Source organism: Camelus bactrianus, chromosome 22 (genome assembly GCF_048773025.1).
Source record: "Camelus bactrianus isolate YW-2024 breed Bactrian camel chromosome 22, ASM4877302v1, whole genome shotgun sequence".
In the NCBI taxonomy this organism is placed as follows: domain Eukaryota; kingdom Metazoa; phylum Chordata; class Mammalia; order Artiodactyla; family Camelidae; genus Camelus; species Camelus bactrianus.
Genome location: NC_133560.1, coordinates 22,543,137 through 22,562,492, shown reverse-complemented (window position 1 = coordinate 22,562,492; position 19,356 = coordinate 22,543,137). Strand labels below are relative to the sequence as shown.

At 48.8% G+C, this 19,356-nt stretch overlaps 1 protein-coding gene and 1 long non-coding RNA gene across 4 annotated transcripts; one reads left to right on the top strand and one right to left on the bottom strand.

Annotated features, from left to right (window-relative positions):
- Positions 1-2,542: 2,542 nt before the first annotated feature.
- AKAP8 (A-kinase anchoring protein 8) lies at positions 2,543-19,222 on the bottom strand. 3 transcript variants are annotated; one of them, XM_010962121.3, is made up of 14 exons: positions 19,109-19,222; positions 16,534-16,572; positions 15,088-15,120; positions 14,289-14,565; positions 13,360-13,843; positions 12,731-12,860; positions 12,444-12,490; positions 11,298-11,331; positions 9,267-9,354; positions 7,430-7,571; positions 6,992-7,085; positions 6,409-6,539; positions 5,168-5,263; positions 2,543-3,866 (listed from the first exon to the last, which is right to left on the bottom strand). In XM_010962121.3, the coding sequence occupies exons 1-14, from the start codon at positions 19,125-19,127 to the stop codon at positions 3,414-3,416; spliced, it is 2,067 nt and encodes a 688-aa protein (XP_010960423.2). In that variant the 5' UTR covers positions 19,128-19,222; the 3' UTR covers positions 2,543-3,413. The 3 variants fall into 3 exon arrangements, with proteins under 3 accessions (XP_010960423.2, XP_074206670.1, XP_045377961.1); XM_074350569.1 differs by lacking the exon at positions 19,109-19,222 and adding an exon at positions 18,542-19,038; XM_045522005.2 differs by lacking the exon at positions 19,109-19,222 and adding an exon at positions 18,045-18,516.
- On the top strand, positions 9,807-13,533 carry LOC123618840 (uncharacterized). Its single transcript, XR_006727311.2, has 2 exons — positions 9,807-11,026; positions 11,587-13,533. It is a non-coding gene; the product is annotated as an uncharacterized LOC123618840 (long non-coding RNA).
- Positions 19,223-19,356: the final 134 nt, after the last annotated feature.

The window sequence follows — 19,356 nt, the reverse complement described above, 5'->3', positions numbered from 1 at the left end:
ATTCAGTATCTTATGATAAACCATAATGGAAAAGGATATGAAAAAGAATATATAAACTGAATCACTTTGCTGTACCCCAGAAGCTAATACAACATTGTAAATTTGTCAATTTAAAAAAAAAGAAAAAATAGATCATAGACATATGTATAAAAGGTAAAACCATAAAACTCTTAGAAGAAAACATAGGGGTAAAGCTTCATGACCTTGGATTTGGCAGTGATTTCTTACATATGACACCAAAAGTACAAGCAACAAAGAAAAAAGATAAATTGGACTTGACCAAAAACAAAAAAATTTTTGCATCAAAGGGCACTATCAAGGGAGTGAAAAGACAGGTCACAGGATGGAAAAAAATATTTGCAAATTATATCTCTGGTAAGTGTTGAGTATCTAAAATATATAAAGAACTCTTACAACAAAAAACACAACCAGATTTTAAAATGGGGTGAAGAAGTTGAATAGATATTTCTTCTAAGATAAACAAATGACCAGAAAGCACATGAAGGGATGCCCAGCATCATTAGTCTTTTGGGAAATGCAGCTCAGAACCACAATAAGATAATCAAGTATCATTTCATACCCACCAGGATGGCTAAAATGAAGGGGGTCAAAAAAAAAAAAAAAAAAGGACGAAGAAAAGGAATATAAGTATTAGTAAGGATGTGGAGAAATTGGAACCCTTGCAAATTGCCAATGTGAATGTAAAGTGGTGAGGCTATTGTGGAGGTTTGGTGGTTCCTCAAAATTTTAAACATAAAAACTACCATATGACCTAATAATTCCTCTTCTAGGTATATACCCAAAGGAATTGAAAACAGGTACTCAATACTTGTTCAAGAATGTTCCTAGCAACACTATTCACAATGTGATGTTGAGCTTAGAAGCCACTTTTTCAGTAGTGCCAAGTATTTATATCTCACTTAATTCTGATAACCATCCCTGAGAATACATTGTCCCCTACCCCACCATATTGTCCCCTAAAGTGAATTCCAGTTTCTTTATATCCAAAGTATACACTCAACCAGATAGTGTTTTGAGAGGAGGTGCATAGACTCTAAGACTGATTGCAGAAAGCCAACTAACCACATAGGCCTTAGTGTTCTCTTACAAGATGAAGGAGGTGGCCCAGAACTTTCTCAATTATCAAAGAGCCATCAACGTCAAATCAGTGCAAAGCTGTGTTCATGGGTTTTTATTTCCATGGCCATCTTTTTATTGAGCACTCCAAAGAGGCTGCTGCAAAAAATAGTAATAAAATGCTACAAGGCTCTTCTACTGTAAGTTATAAAATTCTACTTGAACTCTGCGGTGCCTGTCTAATCATTACTGGCCACACTTCTGGTGAGCAAGGATCACTTTCAGCCAAGTCATCAAGCAGCAGAAGTGATCTCTTTATGGTCCAAAGTCTAATTGGAGAGGCTTTGGTAATACTGATCATGTACTCTTGAAGGAGCACTTTACTCATTACATTGTACTGTTTCCCCTTTTACAACTGTATTAATTTCATAAAAACCCAATGAAATTACACAGGCCCACAATATTACATAAAGTTGAAACTAGGCTGCCAGTCCTAAGGGTTTTTTTTTTGTGCTTGTGAATAGCAGGGATTGCCAAATTCTCTAAATCTGTTTGTAAATAATAAAGGTACTCTATGAAAAGTTCATGGCCATTGGTGTCTCAGGGGCCTGTGTATTAATCTAGGTAGTGGGGCCCTAAAAGTTACTTAACCTCCCTCTCAGGTTTCTCCCCTACAGATGGGAAATAACTGATAAAGGTTAGTTCCCAGTGAGGAAGCTTGCAATTTATTCCCATCATCTCAGGAATACCAGGGCACCCCTTTGTGCAACCCAGGTAATTACTCCCCATCTTGAGGAGATGAGGTTTGACTGGCTTAAGTTTAGGAATAAGATGATTCACGTCACATCGTTTCACACCTGGTGAGGGGTGGAACAACTTAACTGAAATTTAGATTTAATGACAGGCCTTCTATGAATTTTACAAGAAAAGCAAAACAAAGCAGTATAGTTTTGTTGTCCTTTTTCAGATTACTTATGCTCAATACCACCACCATTTTTGCCTCAAGAGAAAAAGCTTCAAAGGTCGTGTGCGATCCGTGGCTAAGCCACATATATGTAGTATTAAGGGATAAGGGGAAAAGATTCAGAGGCACCATTTTCTTGCTTACTAAGCAGTTTACTTGTTTTTAGTTCTCACATTGACTTTTTTATAAATATTCATCTCATATCTCCAATAAGGCTCCCTGAGAGTAGCCCTGTATCTTATTTTTTATCATGAATTAGCACCTGGTACACAATAGATGCTCATCAAGTATTTTACTGCCTCTTTTTACAAATAATTTCCCACTGGCCAGTGCTTCCCCAAATGTGACAGTTTGAAGGTTTATAGGAAAACAGACCCAGCAATATTTCCAAAGGGAGGTACCTTCCAATTCTTTTGATTATATGGAAGTATAACTGTTGTTTACTACCCTTTAACACATGCTAGCTTTCCTCTCTCACAGACTCAGAAACTTCCAAAGGAATAGTATTTATCTAAATTATTTATTTTTCATAGGTAGTGTCTGTCTATGGCAATTTATATTGGTTTTCCATTCATGAGAGTGACATCATTTTCTTTTTAAATGTATTTAATTAGAAGTAAACTCAATTTAAAGAAAAAAAAAAACAAAACACAAAACCCTGAAATAATGCAGAGATGGAATACAAATGAGGTAAAAGATTGTAAAGGCGATTCACCAAGGATGAAAGATTGGGAAATAATGCCCTACACAAAGTGTCCTCATTCTTGAGGGGCAAGTGGGTGTCCATCTATGGTGCAGGTGTGCCAGATTCATCAGGCCTTTTAGAGTTCACTGATGTGACAGAATCAACATCACAGTTAAGAGGATTCTGTTACATCTTGTGAGGGAGGACCACACACCATGCAGCGCACCACAGAAGCAGAGGTTTAAAAAGGAAGCCATAGCAAATTCTTGAAACTTAGCTCCCTTCCCCACCTCTGCAAAATAAAGCAAGATATATTCTAGTATTGAGCTGCTCCCAGACAAAAAAAATTTTTAAAAGGAGGGGTGGGGGCAGCCTTTAGCCAGTAGCTATACTTAACAAGCAAAATATCATCAAAATCTAATCACTCAAATTTTTATTATTCCAACTGCAGTGTAAAGAAATGTTACAGCTGCTTGGGGGAATGTACAACTTCTGCAGCCTTCAAACCAGGGCAAAAAGCCACACAGCTCTGCAAGACAAGCCTGTGAGGTACACTTTTCTGAAGGAAATGGCTGGGTCTCTTCACCAAAATAAGACTATTCCAGTAACACCCTAGTACTGCTCATGAACCAAAGGAGAAAGAACAATACACTATACAACATATCCCTTGAAACAGGGAGAGAAGGCTCATTCTGTGGGAAGAGCATCTCTGCACTCTGCAGCAGTTTGTTCTCCGTCGGCTTCTGTGGCAGCTGGGGCAGGAGCCGTGGCCGTCAGAGTGCTTTCCGCCTCTGCTGCCAGGGTTTCCACGTCCCCTCCGGCCTCAGCAGCTTCACCTCTGGCCTCTGCTTTGGCGTTACCCTTCTCAGATGCCACTCCACAGGGTGCCTTTGCTTCCAGCGGCTCTTCAGCGTGGGGACCACTCGTGGCCTCAGGTGTGGCTTCCCCTTCAGCCAGCATTTCACTACTTTCTGGAGCAGGTGCTCCTTCCCCGTCTACTGCTCTCACTGCTGCTGTAATCACCTCAGCTAAGACCTCCGCAGCTACCTCCTCTGGTGTCTCTTCCTTATCCTCACCTCCTAAATTGTCATCTCCTTCTATCTCTGGATCGACGGCTTCACTGGTGAAAGGGTCTTCACCCTGGCCAAGAGGAGGAAACACAGGTCAGCGCAATCCAAAGAACTGTCCAAATAAGAGCTCAAGGGATGCTCAGCTTGCTGGGAGTTTGTTTTATGATGCTTGGTCAACAACAGAAACTTTATATTACAGCAAGTGAGTCAATCCTACAGGTGCTCAGAGCCTATAGATTCAGGAAAGACATCTCAGAAAAGCCTTACTGGAACTATTTTACACTTTGTATTCAAACAAATAATGGTGAAGAAAGATTCAACAAGACCTAGGTTTTCTTAACCCAATTGAAAAAACAAAGCCTCATAATAGGAAGTTAAGACTTTTTTTTTTAAGGCACACAGCCCTGGCATGAAGGTTATCCCCATTTTACAGATAAGGAAATGAGACTTGAAGATCTTGTCAGGTCACACAACTATTAAACATGTCAGAATTCAATCCAAGCCTGACTCTCTCAAAAGCTGAACTTCTCATAAGCATATGCTAAAACCGTGTCTAGTTTAGGAAAAGTAAACTATCACTAGCAGATTAGAAACTGTGTTTTAAAGTACGGTGTTTAGAAGGTGTTGAGTCTACATCTGACTCCAGAAACTAAGTCTGTTTAAGTCACAAGGTAAAACACTGATCAGACATGGTTCTTAAACTGGCTATTTAGCATCTATCCTTTTATGGAAGGAATTGCCAAATACTGAAGCAACTAATAACTGAGAGGAGGACAAACACGTCCTAGTTAGGCTGCACTGAAGCTTAACTCCCAGCCCTAAATGCTGAGGTCATGGGGCTAAGCATTTAGCAAAACGGGCTTCCCAAGGAGGAACCAGAGACTCTTTCAACCAGACTTCTCTCTAGGGCACCCTCTTTGGGAATTTTTTTAATCAATCTGCTCCGGCCACTAAGACTCAGGATTGTGGCACCACTGGCTCTTCCTCCCCCTCATTCCCCATCTCACTGTTGGTTGTCTGCCAGCAAAGCTTTTTAGCTTCTTTCTGGAATTATCATCTACCTTAGTTTTTATTTTGTTTTGAAGCATCTCATCATCATTTGCCTGGTATTTTATGGGCAGATGGCCAAGGTTTCTCATGGAGAGTCAGCAGCATGGCACAGGTTAATCAAGCTGGAGCACACCCCAAGTCCCTAGGCAAGCAGTCGAGTCTCAGGAAACCCGCAGTTGTGGAATTCCCCAGCCTGATACGTAGTCTGTCTCTCAATTCTTCAAAAGACTCAGAAATGCTAAACCCTGCACTCTGGGTATTACTCCAAACCCACAGAGTTCATCTTCCATTTCAAAAGCTATTGGATGCCTAAGCACAAACCTTGAGGTATTTCTCCAGCATCTTCACTATATGTCTGTTGTTCAAAACGCTCTTAGCCACATGGAGACTTGTTTTCTTGAACTGTTCAGCAGCCAACTACAAAGGCAATCAAACATGGTCTTTTTAAAAAAAAGGTGTGCACAGAGGAGCAAGACAACAAACCGGCCTGGCTACACTGAGTTGCTTGGAGATCAGTCCTATGCAGAGGGACAACTAACATCTTCACATCATGACAAATCCGAAAATGCTAGACTCCAGTAATGAAAAAGAAAGAAGACTCTGGAACTCAGATTGTGAAATGGTGTTGAAAAGTCTGATAATCTAAAAAGGTAAAAGCACAGGCGCACCACTGATGTGCAGGTACCATGTGCACAAGCTGGGATGAAACAGGACTATTAACAGATCAGAAGCTATGTAGTCTTAGTAGTGGAAAAGGACAAGATTTTCTTTTCAGTTTTTTGAGGTATACTGACTTTACAAGTAAATTCTAGAGCAAAAATATGAATGCTGCAACCATCTGACTATTTTAGAGCTTGACACATTCATATGACAATCCCTTGTCTGTATAGTGCTTTCCAGTTGATCTGTAATCCTGGGAGATGGGTAGGCAGGCATTGGTATCTCCAATTTGGTAGTTGGGTAAACTAAGGAGAGAGATGCTAACCCAAGGTTCAGCAAGCTGGAGCCTGCAGGCCAGTGAGGCCACAGCCATTCCTTTACTCGTGGTCTGTGGCTGCTTTTGCCCATCAGAGGCAGGCTTGAGGTGTTAGGCAGATGGCTTGCAAAGCCAAAAATATGATTTGACCCTTTATTAAAAAAAAGAAAAAGTCTGCCAACGCCTTGAGTTAAACATTCAGCCTCAGGCCCCATCAGCTAATAAGGACCAAACCAGTCCTTAACCCTCGGTCCTCTAGGCCACTCTGCCCTCAACCTCAGCTTATATATAAAAAATCCAGTTTTTCAGCAATTGGGGAATTTACTCATGTGGTTTACAGGGAACATTCTCAACTCAGGAGAATTTCAGCTACTGTATCTAGTCAATTTTAAGCAATACACTTTTTCACATTTTAATAGAAACTGGGGTGCATTTTACAATCATTGATGGAGTGATTTAAGACTTGGTGGAATATGGCAAGAGCCCTTAGAGATGTTTGCATTCCCCTTAGGACACAGAAAGTTCTAAACCCCTCCCACTGGCAGCCAGGTGGGCCTGCCCCACCCAGCATCAGGAGAGCACTCACCCGGCGGTTGTGATTGTGGTCAACAGAGTGCAGGTGCCGCTGGAGGAGCTGGTGCTGTGCAGGGATCAGCATGTCACAAGCCAGGCAGTGAGCAGCCTCTATCTTCTTGAAGAAGTGCTCCTGGCCAATCCCTGTTGACGAAACCCAAGTCTTATGAGATTCGGGACAGCACGCAAGTGATTTGTTCCTCCTACTTACTCCCCAATAAGGCCAGGCCAACGTTTTCTCCCCGCAGCCCCTCTCTAAAGAGTCACTTAGGACAGAATCTGAGACAGGTGTCACCTGCCCTCCAGCAGTATTGTGGAGACAAAACAAACAGCCTCTACACTTGGGAACTTTATACTTCAACTTTTCTTACCCTTCCTGTCCTTTCTCCTCATACAAAGGAGGAAAAATCAGAGTGCTTAACATCACTCCAATAAGCCGCCTGCAGAGCCACGATCTACATGAGGCCACACCTGAAGGCTTCTTTCACCTGCTAAGTGCCCCCCCCCCCCCCCACGGGTTTTCCTGTCACATTCTCAACCACCCTATGCTGGACTTTACTACCTGGAAGAGCACACACCCCAGGATCACAACTCACCTTTGAAAGGATCTGGTTTTGGTTTTGTGCTTTCCTTTTCCATCAACTCCTGACGCCGCTTCTCAATTTTCTTATTCCTGTTCACAATGTATTCCTGGAGAGGTTGGGAGACAGCTCCAAATGAAATGAGAGGTGGAATGCATGGATATTTTTCAACTGCACCAGAGGCAGCTCATGACAGGCGGCTACCAAGCCCCTGGCAGATGACAGCCTTGTCTCAGCTGCTCCAAGGATGGGAAGGCGGCTGTCGGAGAGCTCCATGTGTAGAACTAGTGGGACCCACAAGGGCTGGAGCTCTCAGGTATTCCTCTGACTTGAGGACTTGTACACTGTTACTCTGGAAAAAAAATCTTGACCAAGTTTAGGCCTTTAATTTCCCTTCCCTTCTCTGTGAGAGATCACTGGGAAACGCTGTGATGGAAGCCAGGTGTGACTTACCTGAAGGAACTCCACTGTCTTGTCGGGCAACTTGGTTCCGATAAACCGCAGTGTCTCTTTGTGAAATTTGCTTTGCAGGTGCTTCTGGATTTCTTCGTCTTCAAAGCTACGAAACTTGCACACGGAACAGGCAAACTGAATCCTGGAGAAGGAAGCAAAAAGAAATGCAGTGATGCAAAGATAACCAGTTCACCTCTGGTTAGAACGAAAATGGAAATAGGAAAGCAATTTCTGAATTAAGACTTCTGACTTGTCACAAGGCATCCAAGTAGCAGTTACCCCAAGTTTCCACATCTTAAGAGAGTGCAGCCTTGCAAGCATTCAGAAAAATGACTCACGCAGCACCTTACCACCAGTCTTTTTGGCCTAAAGGCTCATAAAAGAACACAGAACACGCAAAGGTGGAGACTTTTCAAAACTGTGGACTCCCTAAGTCTGCAGCCCACTGCTCTGGGGACCTAATACCTACTCCACAGCTTCTCAGATGTTTCTCTCTGCAGCCACTCAGATGATACAAGGCAACCCCATTTAACATAATTCTTCAAAGGGAGTCAATGTAAAGACATGTCACATCAAGTTCTATGGGTTTCTTTGTCATATGCTTTCAAAGTCTCACCAAATGCATTCATGCCGTATGGCAAGGAGAGTGCCCTGCGGACCCCAGTTCCCACACAGCGGGGTGCTGCTTCCCTCAGCTCTGCCCCACCTGGGGTGACATCACAGGCCCTGGGCACTCAGGAGTCCTCCTCTGCCAACCCAAGAGTTCTCCTGGCCCCGATGTCTGGTTTCTGATCTCTGGACAAGTGCCACAAGGCAACGCTTGCTTTTGCAGATACCCTTGAAAGAGTGATGAGGAAAATGTGCCCTGCCCTACGTGCAGGGCTGTCAGGAAGCTACCAAAGAAATACATGGTTCCCGCTCCCTGCTGCATCTTTACCTCCCCCATGACGATTTCCCAAGTCTCTTTGAGGATCTTCAGTGACTAGGGCAATCTAAAGATTTCTTTAAAAAAGTCATCTCAAAAAAAAAAAAAAAAAAAGTCATCTCAGTTAACCATGTGGCGTGAAAATTGATCTAACATAGCCATCATTTTAATCATCTGTTTAAAAGCAAGGATTTCAATGAACTCTGTAACTGGAAGCTCCTACTTTTTGGTTCCTGACTTCTCAGCCTTGACGGTTAGGTCTTTTGCTAAGCATTTCTTTGCATAGGGAAACTACTACCCATCTGAGCCTTAAGAGCAAGGAGTCCCTCTCAGGTCATAAAGAGAACCTGGGCAGAGAGTAGCCGCCACATGTGGGCAAGGCCTCATCAACCAAATGCTCACACGGCCACTGGTGGTTCACAGGGAGAGGGGCATGTTGTGGTCACACCAACGCCCTTTGGAGTTTGCACTTTGGTATTTTTTTCTATTTAGAGACAAAATCTTGAAAGTAGCATCTGTACACACGCAACTGCTATGTTGAACTCCACAGGTGGTTCGGATTTGGACAAAGCACCCAAAGCACCTTCCTGGCAGCTCTGCTGAATGAAGTTCACTTGTCTGACATGACACACACATGCCAGGGGACAAGGGAACTCCTGATAGGCCTGCAGGAGGGCAAGAGAGCCCCCTGTTGAGAATGAGAGGGCCACACAGGCCCACTGGCAAGGATATGATTCCATACATTTCCCAAGTTTTGTCCCCCCTGGACCTGTAGGATTTCCCCACAGACACCTGGAGTCAGCTGATCAAACCAGGCTCCCCCCCTACATTGTGGAGAGAAGACAGATGAGCCCAAGGGAGTCTCGACAGTGCCTAGGTCCAGCCGACCTCCCACCTTGCTGGCCTCCTCACCTGTCAGCTGCTCGGTCTCGCATCCTGTCTCTCCTCCTTTGCTTTTCCCTCCTCTTCTTCACTTCATCATCCTCGTCATCCTTCTCTCCTACAACAGAGAAGTCCCTTCCAGACGCTCTGAGTAGCTTGCAGAGGAGCGAGCACAAGGGCCTTGATGGGGACCATAGTTTGGCCACCATAGCCCACACCCCACCGGCCACCTCCACGCATGGCAGGGTGCAGACACCCTGAGGCACCAAGGGGCTGTCAAAGGCTCCCAATGGGGATGGGCCTTTGAGGAGAACCCTCAGTCGTTCCCAGGGGAGTCATCTCACTCCCCATGGCCGATAAGGCCGGGATGGGCCAGGGATACGACCCGCCCATCCCATTCACACCATGGCCCACCTGCTCTCTCTGTCCTTCCCTGTCTTGCTTTTCCAATCCAGGGCCCTACCACTGGGCCTTCTCCCAACATTACTTAAGGAGAGAGAGAAGCCTTTCTTCCCAGATAAAGAGGCAGCAGCCGGAAGGCCTCAGAAAACAAAACAAGCCACTCTACCGCCCTCCGTCCCACTCTAGGTGGACCATAACAACTGTCCTGGCAGCTTCGTCTGAACTAGGGCCTCAGCAGGTTTGACAACCCCTGCTGGCCTGAACTCTATCTTTCACTCACAGAACTGTTGCTCTAGGGCTTTCCCAGGGATACACGGGAAGCAATCCCAGAAACAAAAGTGGAAGAGACCAACTGGTCTTCCATCCATCCCGTGGGGCCAGCGCAGGAGCTCCTCTGAGAGCCGTGCAGCCCAGAGTCCCAGCATGAGGCCAGGCCAGGTCACCGCGGCTCAGGGCCAGGGCCAGACACTGAAAAAAGGTTGGATAAGCATCTGAACTGTAACCCCTACCCCTGATGCCAGTCACGAGACTGTCCCACGAAGATGGCGACCGGCGTGCGCTGCTCAGAAGCCTCTCAAAAGGGCGTGTGGGATTTTTGGCAAGAGGTCACTGCCTGAAACTATTACTGCTGTTTAATAGCAAAGTCATCCCGGGTAGGTAGCAGGACCTGCGCGCAATAAACATGTCACCTTTGCTTTAGCATTTACCCCACTGCACGAGCTGCTAAACGTTCTGTGTGGTCCCATGCTATAGACATAATCACTTCAATAAACAGGGTGGGACGACCTCAGAGGGTTGGTCAAACCTGAACAAGTAAGAGAAGGAGCATCTAAGCCAGAGGCCTTCAGAACTCATGGGAGCAGAACCACAAAGGAGCCAGTCTCCGAGTCTTAAGGGAAACCAGCTATGGACGGACCCGTGGGGACAGGGAAAGAAACAAGTGGCTTGTGGGTAAACTCAAAGCCACCATGTCTCACGCTTCTCCATGTCCCCCCAAGGGGTTATGTTGCTCTGTTCTTGCCACTTATTTTGGACTCTTAGGCCTCCCGTGCTGGAACTGGTGGGACCTGCTTAGCAGTGACTGCCTCTGGAGGATCCGTGTCTGAGTGTGCCTGACAGGACTCCCCACCCCGAGCTCCCGACCCGGGCCGTGTCTGGACTCTGCCCCACGCAGTGCCGATGTCCCCATCACAGAGGCTGAGAGCATGGCCCTGGCCTGGCAAGCAAGGGAACTGTGGACAGAATGAAGCCCAGGAGAAAACAGTATAGGGACCTGCATTGGCCAATGGAAGAACAGAGAAGACAGGCCGGATGGCGCCGCTTCTTCCCTCTTGCATCTCTGAGATTCTCCCTTCCCTGCCACTGCGAGCTGTTGCAGACACCCAGAGGTGAGTTTCCCCGTCTCCGCAGCCTGCACCAAGTGAGGCAAACAGACCTGTTTCCAGCAAGTGCTGCTCCAAACACCGAAGCAAAGCCTCAGGGTGAGTGGTGGGCAAAGGCCCACCGGGCAGCCATGGCCCCTCTCCTGCCTTGAGCCGCCAGCCCCTCCATCCAGGCCCTGGGTTGTTCAGAAGCCCAGCCCAGCTGGGAGCTAGGCGGTGAGTGCAGGGTAGCTGGGCAGACACAGGAAAGCTCAAAGGGATGCTGGGCGATGCCTACCTCGCTGCCTCCCGGAGTCGAAGTATTCGTCCTCCTAAAAATAGGCACAAAGTTGGACTGTGAGGGGGAGTTTCCAGAATTCTCCACAACCAGCCTAGCTCCTTGCCACCACCTGGTGGTCACTGTGCCACCAGGGACACCACCACAATGTATCAGGACAAGTCCCAGGGCCACGGGACAGAGAGTGAGTGTCCCATCACTAGTCCTGGTTGCCTTCTGAAATTTTGTGATGATGCTAACTTGCTTTTTTTTAAGAAAGTCACTGACCACATTTCAATTCTTTCTAAAGGTAAAGAAATACCTCTGGCAAATGCACAGTTCTGCACACAGGAAGGCCAAGAGCCCATCCATCAACTGTGTCAAGAAACCCCCTTTTGGACCAGTTCCAGTGTTCTTTAATGAAGATGGGCTTTATGAAGTTTCTCAGCTATTTGTTTACATTTACCAAAGACTATAACAAGTCAGGTATAGATAAAAATGACTCATCTAACTGAAAATCAGCACTGAAGCCCATTCCTTAGACACTGAGCTGAAGATTACATTATCAATCAGTAGACAGGCAGAGATTCACAAGCTGAAGATCTAAGCAACCCAGACAGGGAGCAAGCACGACCCTCAGAAGCACCTGGATGAAGCCTCCATATACCCACATCTCCAGGCCCTACCCCCGACTCGGACCAGAATTTGCAGGGGGTGGCAAAGGACCTCTCCCCACACGCTCATGCACGGTCCTGGCTGAGAGCCAGCCTTTAACACCCATCTCCCGTGATTGGTTTTAAGAGGTGAATGACAAGGATGCACTCAGCACCAGCCTGGTGCTGGCAGCAAAAGAGCCTTCAGTGCACGTTTGGAAGCCCAGGCCCACACAGCCACCCGCTGCAGTTACCACGTGTGCAGCCAGGCACATCGCTATGAGGACACAGGGATGGCTGGGGAGAGGGCTGGGAATGTTTTCAGGGAAAGAAGGATTGCCACAAGTGGAAAACTCATAGAAACCTAGCTGCAAGTCTGATTATTAAATCTACTCCTGAGGCAGAGAGGGATCCACCACAGCAGCTGTTCCTCCTCTCTGTGAGAAAGACACTGAAGGAAGGAAGAAACCCTGCACTAGAGACACCGGAGGTTGATCAGTAAAGGTGAACTTACACCCCTGAATTCTTCATCTCCTGATCGGAAGTCACCAGCTCCATCATCTATTGGACACAAAGGAAAGGGAAAGTCAGCTCCTCGGCACCGGCCCACCCCATTTTCACCTCCCAGACTCACTGTCCAGAGTGTCTGTGCTTGTCCTGACTACAGTGGGGATTGTGGGAGTGCAGGTTGACACACGCCACCCTTGAGTTCCCATGTGTCCACTGTCCAGACAGGCAGGCAGAACACCAAGCATGCAACTGACTCATACCCACCCAGGCCTATTGGCCCCCAGGGCATACCGTTTTCGGAAAAATCGCCTTCACTGTCAGCCCGGGCCTGTTTGGTGTCTGGCTCGTCGTAAATCTGCAACTGCTTCCGTTTCCTGCCCAAGCTATCTGGGCCGCAGCGATCAAACCCTCTCCACCTGGGCTACAGACACAAGCATATCCCACTGTACCGCTTACTCAGACAGGTAACACACCCCAGAGAAATGAAGAACAAAAAGGCTGTAAGATCAGAGAACGAGGACAGAATATGTCTTTTCAGAAAGCAAACAACATAGTCGGAAAACCCCGTTCCTCAAACACAAAAACTACTCTGAGTGAAAGAAGCCAGACAAAAAAGTTGACATGTTCTATGATTGCATTCATATGAAATGTCCAGGAGAGGGAAATCTAGAGACAGAAAGTAGATTAGTGGTTGCCAGAGGCTGGGGGAGAGAACAAGGAGTGACTGCTAACAGCAGAGGTTTCTTTCTGGGATGATGGAAACATTCTAAAATTACATGATGGTGAAAGTTGCACAATTCTGTACATTTTTACTAAAAGTTGAACTGTACTTTAAAAATAAGTAAATCTTACAGATAGCTCAACAAAGCTTCTTAAAAAGAAAAGCAAACAAGGCAGGTTAGAACTTGGCAAGGGCTTACCCGATCCCTGATCCGGGCCTGTGACCGGCCACATCCATAGGGCACAGAGTTGTCATAACCACCCGCCCCCTGCATGCCCATCACTCCGAAGTCAGGGGCCATGGACTGGGAGAAGAGGGAAGGCGGGGGCCTGCTGGGGGAGGGGCCTCCCAGGCCCCGCCCACCCACATAGTTCATCTCAGTCCATGGAGCAGAGAGAGGCTCAGAGGAGGCTGCAGGCAGCATGAAGGGGTCGCTGCGCATAAAAGTGCTGGGGTTGCTCCGGTCCTGGAAGCGGCCCTGGCCTCGGCCCCGCATGAAGCCATCGAGGGAGCCCCGCTCACGGGCTGGGTCCCGGCAGTCGCTGTACTGACCACCAAAGCTACCATTGCGGTCAGGCCCCAGGTCAAAGTCATAGTCGAAGCTGTAGCTGGGGCGGTAGGGATTGTGCTCCGGCAGGCAAGGCCTGGAATCATAGGGCTCAAACGACTGGAAGCGGAAGGAGCTGCAAAGAAAGCACAACCCATCACCACACTGTCCAGGCACGACCTCAACGCCTCCCGCAGAGCTGACTGCCCTACGTTCAGAACAGCACAACCAAGCCACCACGCATCCCTTGCTCAGAAAGCAAGAGACCAACCATCCCTTCTGAGTATTGCTGAACAAAGGGCATGAAGCCCTTGGCCATGAGAAGGGGAGGGTCTGCTGGGCGTCTGATGCAGAAATAAGGAGTCTGACATAGTCTAGTTAACAGTCACACCCTAAACCCCACCACTCAGGAAACCAGCAAGTCCCATTAAATGTCTAGCCCAACAATGGCTCAACTTCTGTACTCCATACTCAAGAGGGTACGGGGGAAGAGTCATCCCTGAAAGAGCAGGTGCCCACTCCCATCCGCACAAAGCTGGGTATGCGGGATCCCCCAGGGAAGGGCTCAGGCCTGTAATCACCTCTCCCGGTCCTGCATGCCCTCCCCACCGCCGCTGCTCCCGCCCCTGCTTCCTTCCTTGGACATCATGTCCAAACGTTGGTTGATCTTGGCAATGAGGGAGTCAGAATTGTCGGTGCACGGCTCTGGGCCATAAGAAGCCATATGCATGACAGGGCCCCCAGTCGCCAGGCCATCGCTGGCCTTGGTGGCCTCCCATGAGGCTGGGCCATAGCTGTAGGTTGCTCCTGTGGTGACGCTGGTGTTCTGGGCACCGTAATAATTGTAGTTCTCATAACCTGCCAGACGGAGGAAGCGCCAAATCAGATCTCAGCAACTGGTGGAGAACTCTGGGGAGAAGCACCCACTGCCCACAGGGAAGGAAGAAAGTCCTAGGACCAAGTGCTGTTGGCTTACCCCACACCGCACACATCACCTGCCAAGAGGCAGCAGGAGGAGGGCAGGGGCCTCACCTACAACTCTGAGCAGTGGGTTTTCTATACCAGATCCTAAGACTTGCTTCTCATTCAAAGCCAGAGGTGGCTGAAAACCCAGGAGCTGGCAATTTGGGCTAGTGACAGACCCACCAAAGGGCTGCTGCTCCCAGAAAACAACCACAACCCTCTCTACCTGCTGCCTCCAGCAAGTTCCCCTAAAGGCTGGCTCCCTAACCCTCCTCAGCACCTCAGGCCCAGCCCGCTGAGCCCTCAGGACAGCTAGGAGCACATCTAGGACGGGAGATGGGGGTCTCTGCACCCCAGCCCCTCTAGGTAGCTGATCAAAGGCCCACCCACCAGCCATGGACCACCAGAAGGGCCTACCTTGCCAGCTGGCCACACTAGTTCCATAGGCACCTTAGAGGAAACAAAAACAGACAAGAGTTTTATTTGCAAAATGAAGGCGCCGAGACGCGTCCTCTCACCCCTACATCAGCCTGGATGTTGAAGGACATTTGTCACTTCCACTATCCACAGGGCGTGGGCTGAGGGTGGCTGTGTCAGTGTTCCAGAAGGCACCTTTGGTTGCTGATCAATGCCGTGAAAGGCCGGGGTCCACTAGCTGTAAAACTCATTCCCACAGAATACTCAGCTAAGCATAATCAAGGCTTCTCTCCTAAGCAGGCCAGATCTCCTCCACTAGGGCAACAGAAAGGACACTGCAGCCTTTTTCCAGGAAGCTCGTTCAGTGTGGGCCACCAGCGAAGAGGCTCCTGGGCCAGGTCCCCAGGCAGAGCCCTTCTAAAGGGCTAGTTCTCACCAGGAGCCAACAGCATGTAGAGTGCACGGGTGGAAAATCATGTCCCCAACTCAACAGAGCAAGGGAACATCATGTGTCTGAGAAACACAGAAGACCTCCTCCTGGGAAACTTGGTGATGGGCAGAAAAGCCACCCTGCTTCCAGTGGTGCTAGGGCCAAGTTCCAGGCTCAGAAAACCTCCCCCAACAGGGAGCACATTCTGGTCCTTCAAACACTTAGCACCATGATACAGGCTCCAGAATGGGGTCAGCAAACAGGCCCCGGGAGCCAATCTAGTCCAAGCTAGGAGTGGGTTTTATGTTTTTAAATGGTTGGGAAAGAAAAAACCAAAACAAAACCAAAGTTGAATGACCATGTCATGATGATGAGAATTTTGACAAAAGACTTATCATTTATGTATTTGTCAAAACTCATAGAACTGTATAATAAAATGAACATTAATATAAACTATAGACTATAGCTAACAACTATGTATCAACATTGGCTTATAAACTGCGACAAACATATCCCACTATTGCAAGATGGTAATAAGGGAGACTGTGCTGGGGTGAAGGCAGGGTAAGCATACAGAATTCTATGTACTATCTGCTTAATCCTATACATCTACAAAATAAACTCTACTAATTATGAAAGTCTTCAATGATACCATCAACAATTTACTTAGAATAAAACACCAAAAATTCTTAAAGACTATTCCGTGACACATGAAAAATATATACCTTGCAAATTTCAGCGTCTTTAAGTAAATATTATCAGCACATAGTCATACCTATTTGTTTATAAACTGTCTATGGTAGCCCTTGCACTACAGAAACCTGCAAAGCCAAAAAAAATTTACTATGTGGCCCTCTACGAAAAAAGGTTTCCTGATCCCTGGGCTAGCCCAAGCGCCCCATCAGCCCATCCTGGCTACAGTCCACTATCAGCAGCAGCAGCAGCAGCAGCTATGTCATGCCGACGCTGGGGAGGGCGGGTAGCCCATGCCTCCCTGAAAAGCGGGTCCCACTTACCCTGGGTGTTGGCAGGTCCAGCACTCCATGCTCCATAGCCTGTGAACAGAAGACTTGTGAGTTATGGTTGCCGGTCCTATTTGTCAAAGCAGAGAACAGGTGCTCCTGAGGTGCTCTAAGGAGTATAAAGGATCTCCTTGAAGGAGTTCAGGGCCAGCCTTACAGGAAGGCAGCACAACCACAACATCCCCCTAAAAGTCATTCCACAGATGGCTCTTCCATTTCCACACTCCACCTGCCTGAGATCAAAGTGGAAAAAAGAGGGCAGAGGAACAGGCTGCTGGGGCAGTTCTGTCCATTACCTGCTGAGGGACCTTGGCCTAAACCTCAACCCACAACTGTGGAAGATACAGGACTGGCCACCAGCTAGCCCATCATTAGGACAGAGCCCACAACCCTCCCCCTGCCCAGGCAGCCATAAGTACCCTACAACTGGGAACAAACTTTGAAAATTCGGAGACAACTACTGCGCCTCTCTAAGCCTCACTTGTGTGTGACTTTGAACCTTCCAGTTCTCCCCTGGGCCTTCAAATTCCAGGGCTTCAGCCTAGCCCTAAGGCATCAGACTGCACCCTTCTCTGTGGTGGCACCCTCTGCCCCTCCAGACACCCCACTACACCATCTGTCTGGCTCCTCTTCATCTGTGTCCCTAGAGCCTGGCAGAGCTGAGCACAGGCGGCCATCCATACCTGTCATACAACTTTATCTTTACAAAGCATCCTCTCTCTCCTACCAGAACAACCCAAACCACCAGCTGAGTGCCTACTGTGTGCCAACATATGGCGGGTACTCAGCAACCATTAGCTGGTGTCCCCAAATGCTGTTCAGCGACGAGAGAGCTAAGGCTCAGAGGTAAGTGAACTTGATCCAAAGTCACACTGCTCAAGTTTGCCCTCTGCAGGCTATGACCTCTCCATGTCACACAAGTTCACACTTCTGTGTAGGAGAAAAGCAGAGCAGTGATTCTAACAGCACTGTGGGACACTGGTCTAGCTAAGTGGCATATGCTATTCAAGTAACCTCAAAACGACCCTTGAGATAGGTACCGTTCACCGTGTTGTATACAGAGGATCCAAAGGATAAGTCACTTGCCCAAGAACATGGAACTGAGGGGCAAAAGAACAAGTATCTGAACCCAGATCTAGGTGCCCGCTATGGTCAGGGACCAGCTATCAAGCCTCCGCAAGTCCTAGAAAATAACTCTAGATGAAAAAGCTACAGAAGGATTCACCAAGGTCACAACATCTAAATTGAGTCTGAAAAGATTTTTAGTAAGTAGGAAGTGGCCGTTGTGCGTGGGGGAACCTCTCTAGGGCATGCATGAGGCAGAATTACTACTGGTTGAAAGATCTGTTGGAAAGGCAAGCAAAAAATGGTGAGACCCAGTCAGAAGGCAGAAAAGACTGGAGACCCAGGTTGAGCGACCCAAAGACCCTGGATACACCCAAGTATGCTATGCACCTCAGGACGTCTCTGCTGCATTTCCTGTTGCCACCTTTCAAGACACGCACCTTCTCTGCTGCTGCCAAGATCAGATCGCTTGCTTCTGGAACCTCATACACCTGGATAGGGATCTGCGCCTGGTCAAGCTCTACCCAACTACATATTTCAACTGTTCCCTGTGGGCATACGCGACTCCCAGCACAGAGGAAAAGGCCTCTCAGGAGGCGATAATTTTAGAGACTGAAAGTAGACGGCCCGAGAAGGTCCGTGCTGCCGCAGGCCCTGAAACCCAAGTGGGGAAAAGGTTTGTTCCCTCTTACACACTCCCCCTGGCATCTCCAGGCCACCACATGGGAATGCCTGACCGAGCGCCAACAATCTGTCACGACCACAGGGCACATCGGGTTTCCAAGGTTTCACCGATACTCAGCATCTGACTCTCACTGTCTTGTCCTAGACCAGCACGAGCAAGGTCCACGGCAGGCGCCCAGTGAGGTCGACAACTGCAGAGGCCGCACTAGGCCCGGCTGCACTGCACCGCGAGGCTGGAGTGAAGGATCCGAACCTGCGCCGCCCATACGACTTCCGGGACCGGCGCCCCTGGCCACGGGTGCCGCGCGGAGACACCGCGCAAACCCCGCGGGTGCCGGGACAGAACCGACTGCCCAGAAAGAGGCAGCAGTCCCGCCTATGTCCCCGGCCGCAAACCCCGCGCCCCACGAGCTCGCGCCATGGCTCCGCCCCCGGGCGCCGCCATTTTGTGGCGTTTTCCAAAAGGGAAGGCGGGCCTGCGCGCAACAGGGATCCGCAGGGCCCGGCCGGCCTCGCCGGATCAGAGGAAGAGAAACGGCCCAGACCGCCCAAGGCGCCCCCTGAAGCCCGCCGCAGCGTCGACCAGCCAAACTTCGCTAACGTCCCCACGCCCCGCCGGCCAATCGGCATGCAGCGCCCCGGGAGCGACGGCGCCGAAGTCCAATGAGCTGCGCGCTCGCGACCTGGCCGCCTCTCCGCAGGGCCGGAATGCGGTAACCGCACTCGGGTGTAGGCCCCGGCCCGCGGCCCTCTGCGCGACGGCGGCGGTGCCCAGGGACCGCCTTCTCGCCCCAACCCGCAAGGAGTCGCCGACACTAACCTCCATAACCGTGCTCCATGTCTTCAGCTCCGCCCGCCAGCAGCCCCTTTTTCTAGGCTACCAAAGGACGCATGCGCGCAACGAACCTCCCGCCGTCCTCCACTGGTAGACCAGGCGCACACGTCACTCCTCCCGTGCGCTACCATTGGCTGAACTTCACTGTGGGCCCGCCCCTATTACCCCAGCTGGCCTTCCCGTCGTTCCGGATAGGTGTTTGTAGCATCTTGGGAGTTTTGGGTCCTACCGCA

Coding starts and splice junctions, on each gene's coding strand:
- AKAP8 (XM_010962121.3), bottom strand. Junction 7,572..9,266: donor CGAGACCGAGCAGCTGACAG/GTGAGGAGGCCA, acceptor TTCCTTCTCCAG/GATTCAGTTTGCCTGTTCCG. Junction 7,086..7,429: donor AGACAGTGGAGTTCCTTCAG/GTAAGTCACACC, acceptor CAACCTCTCCAG/GAATACATTGTGAACAGGAA.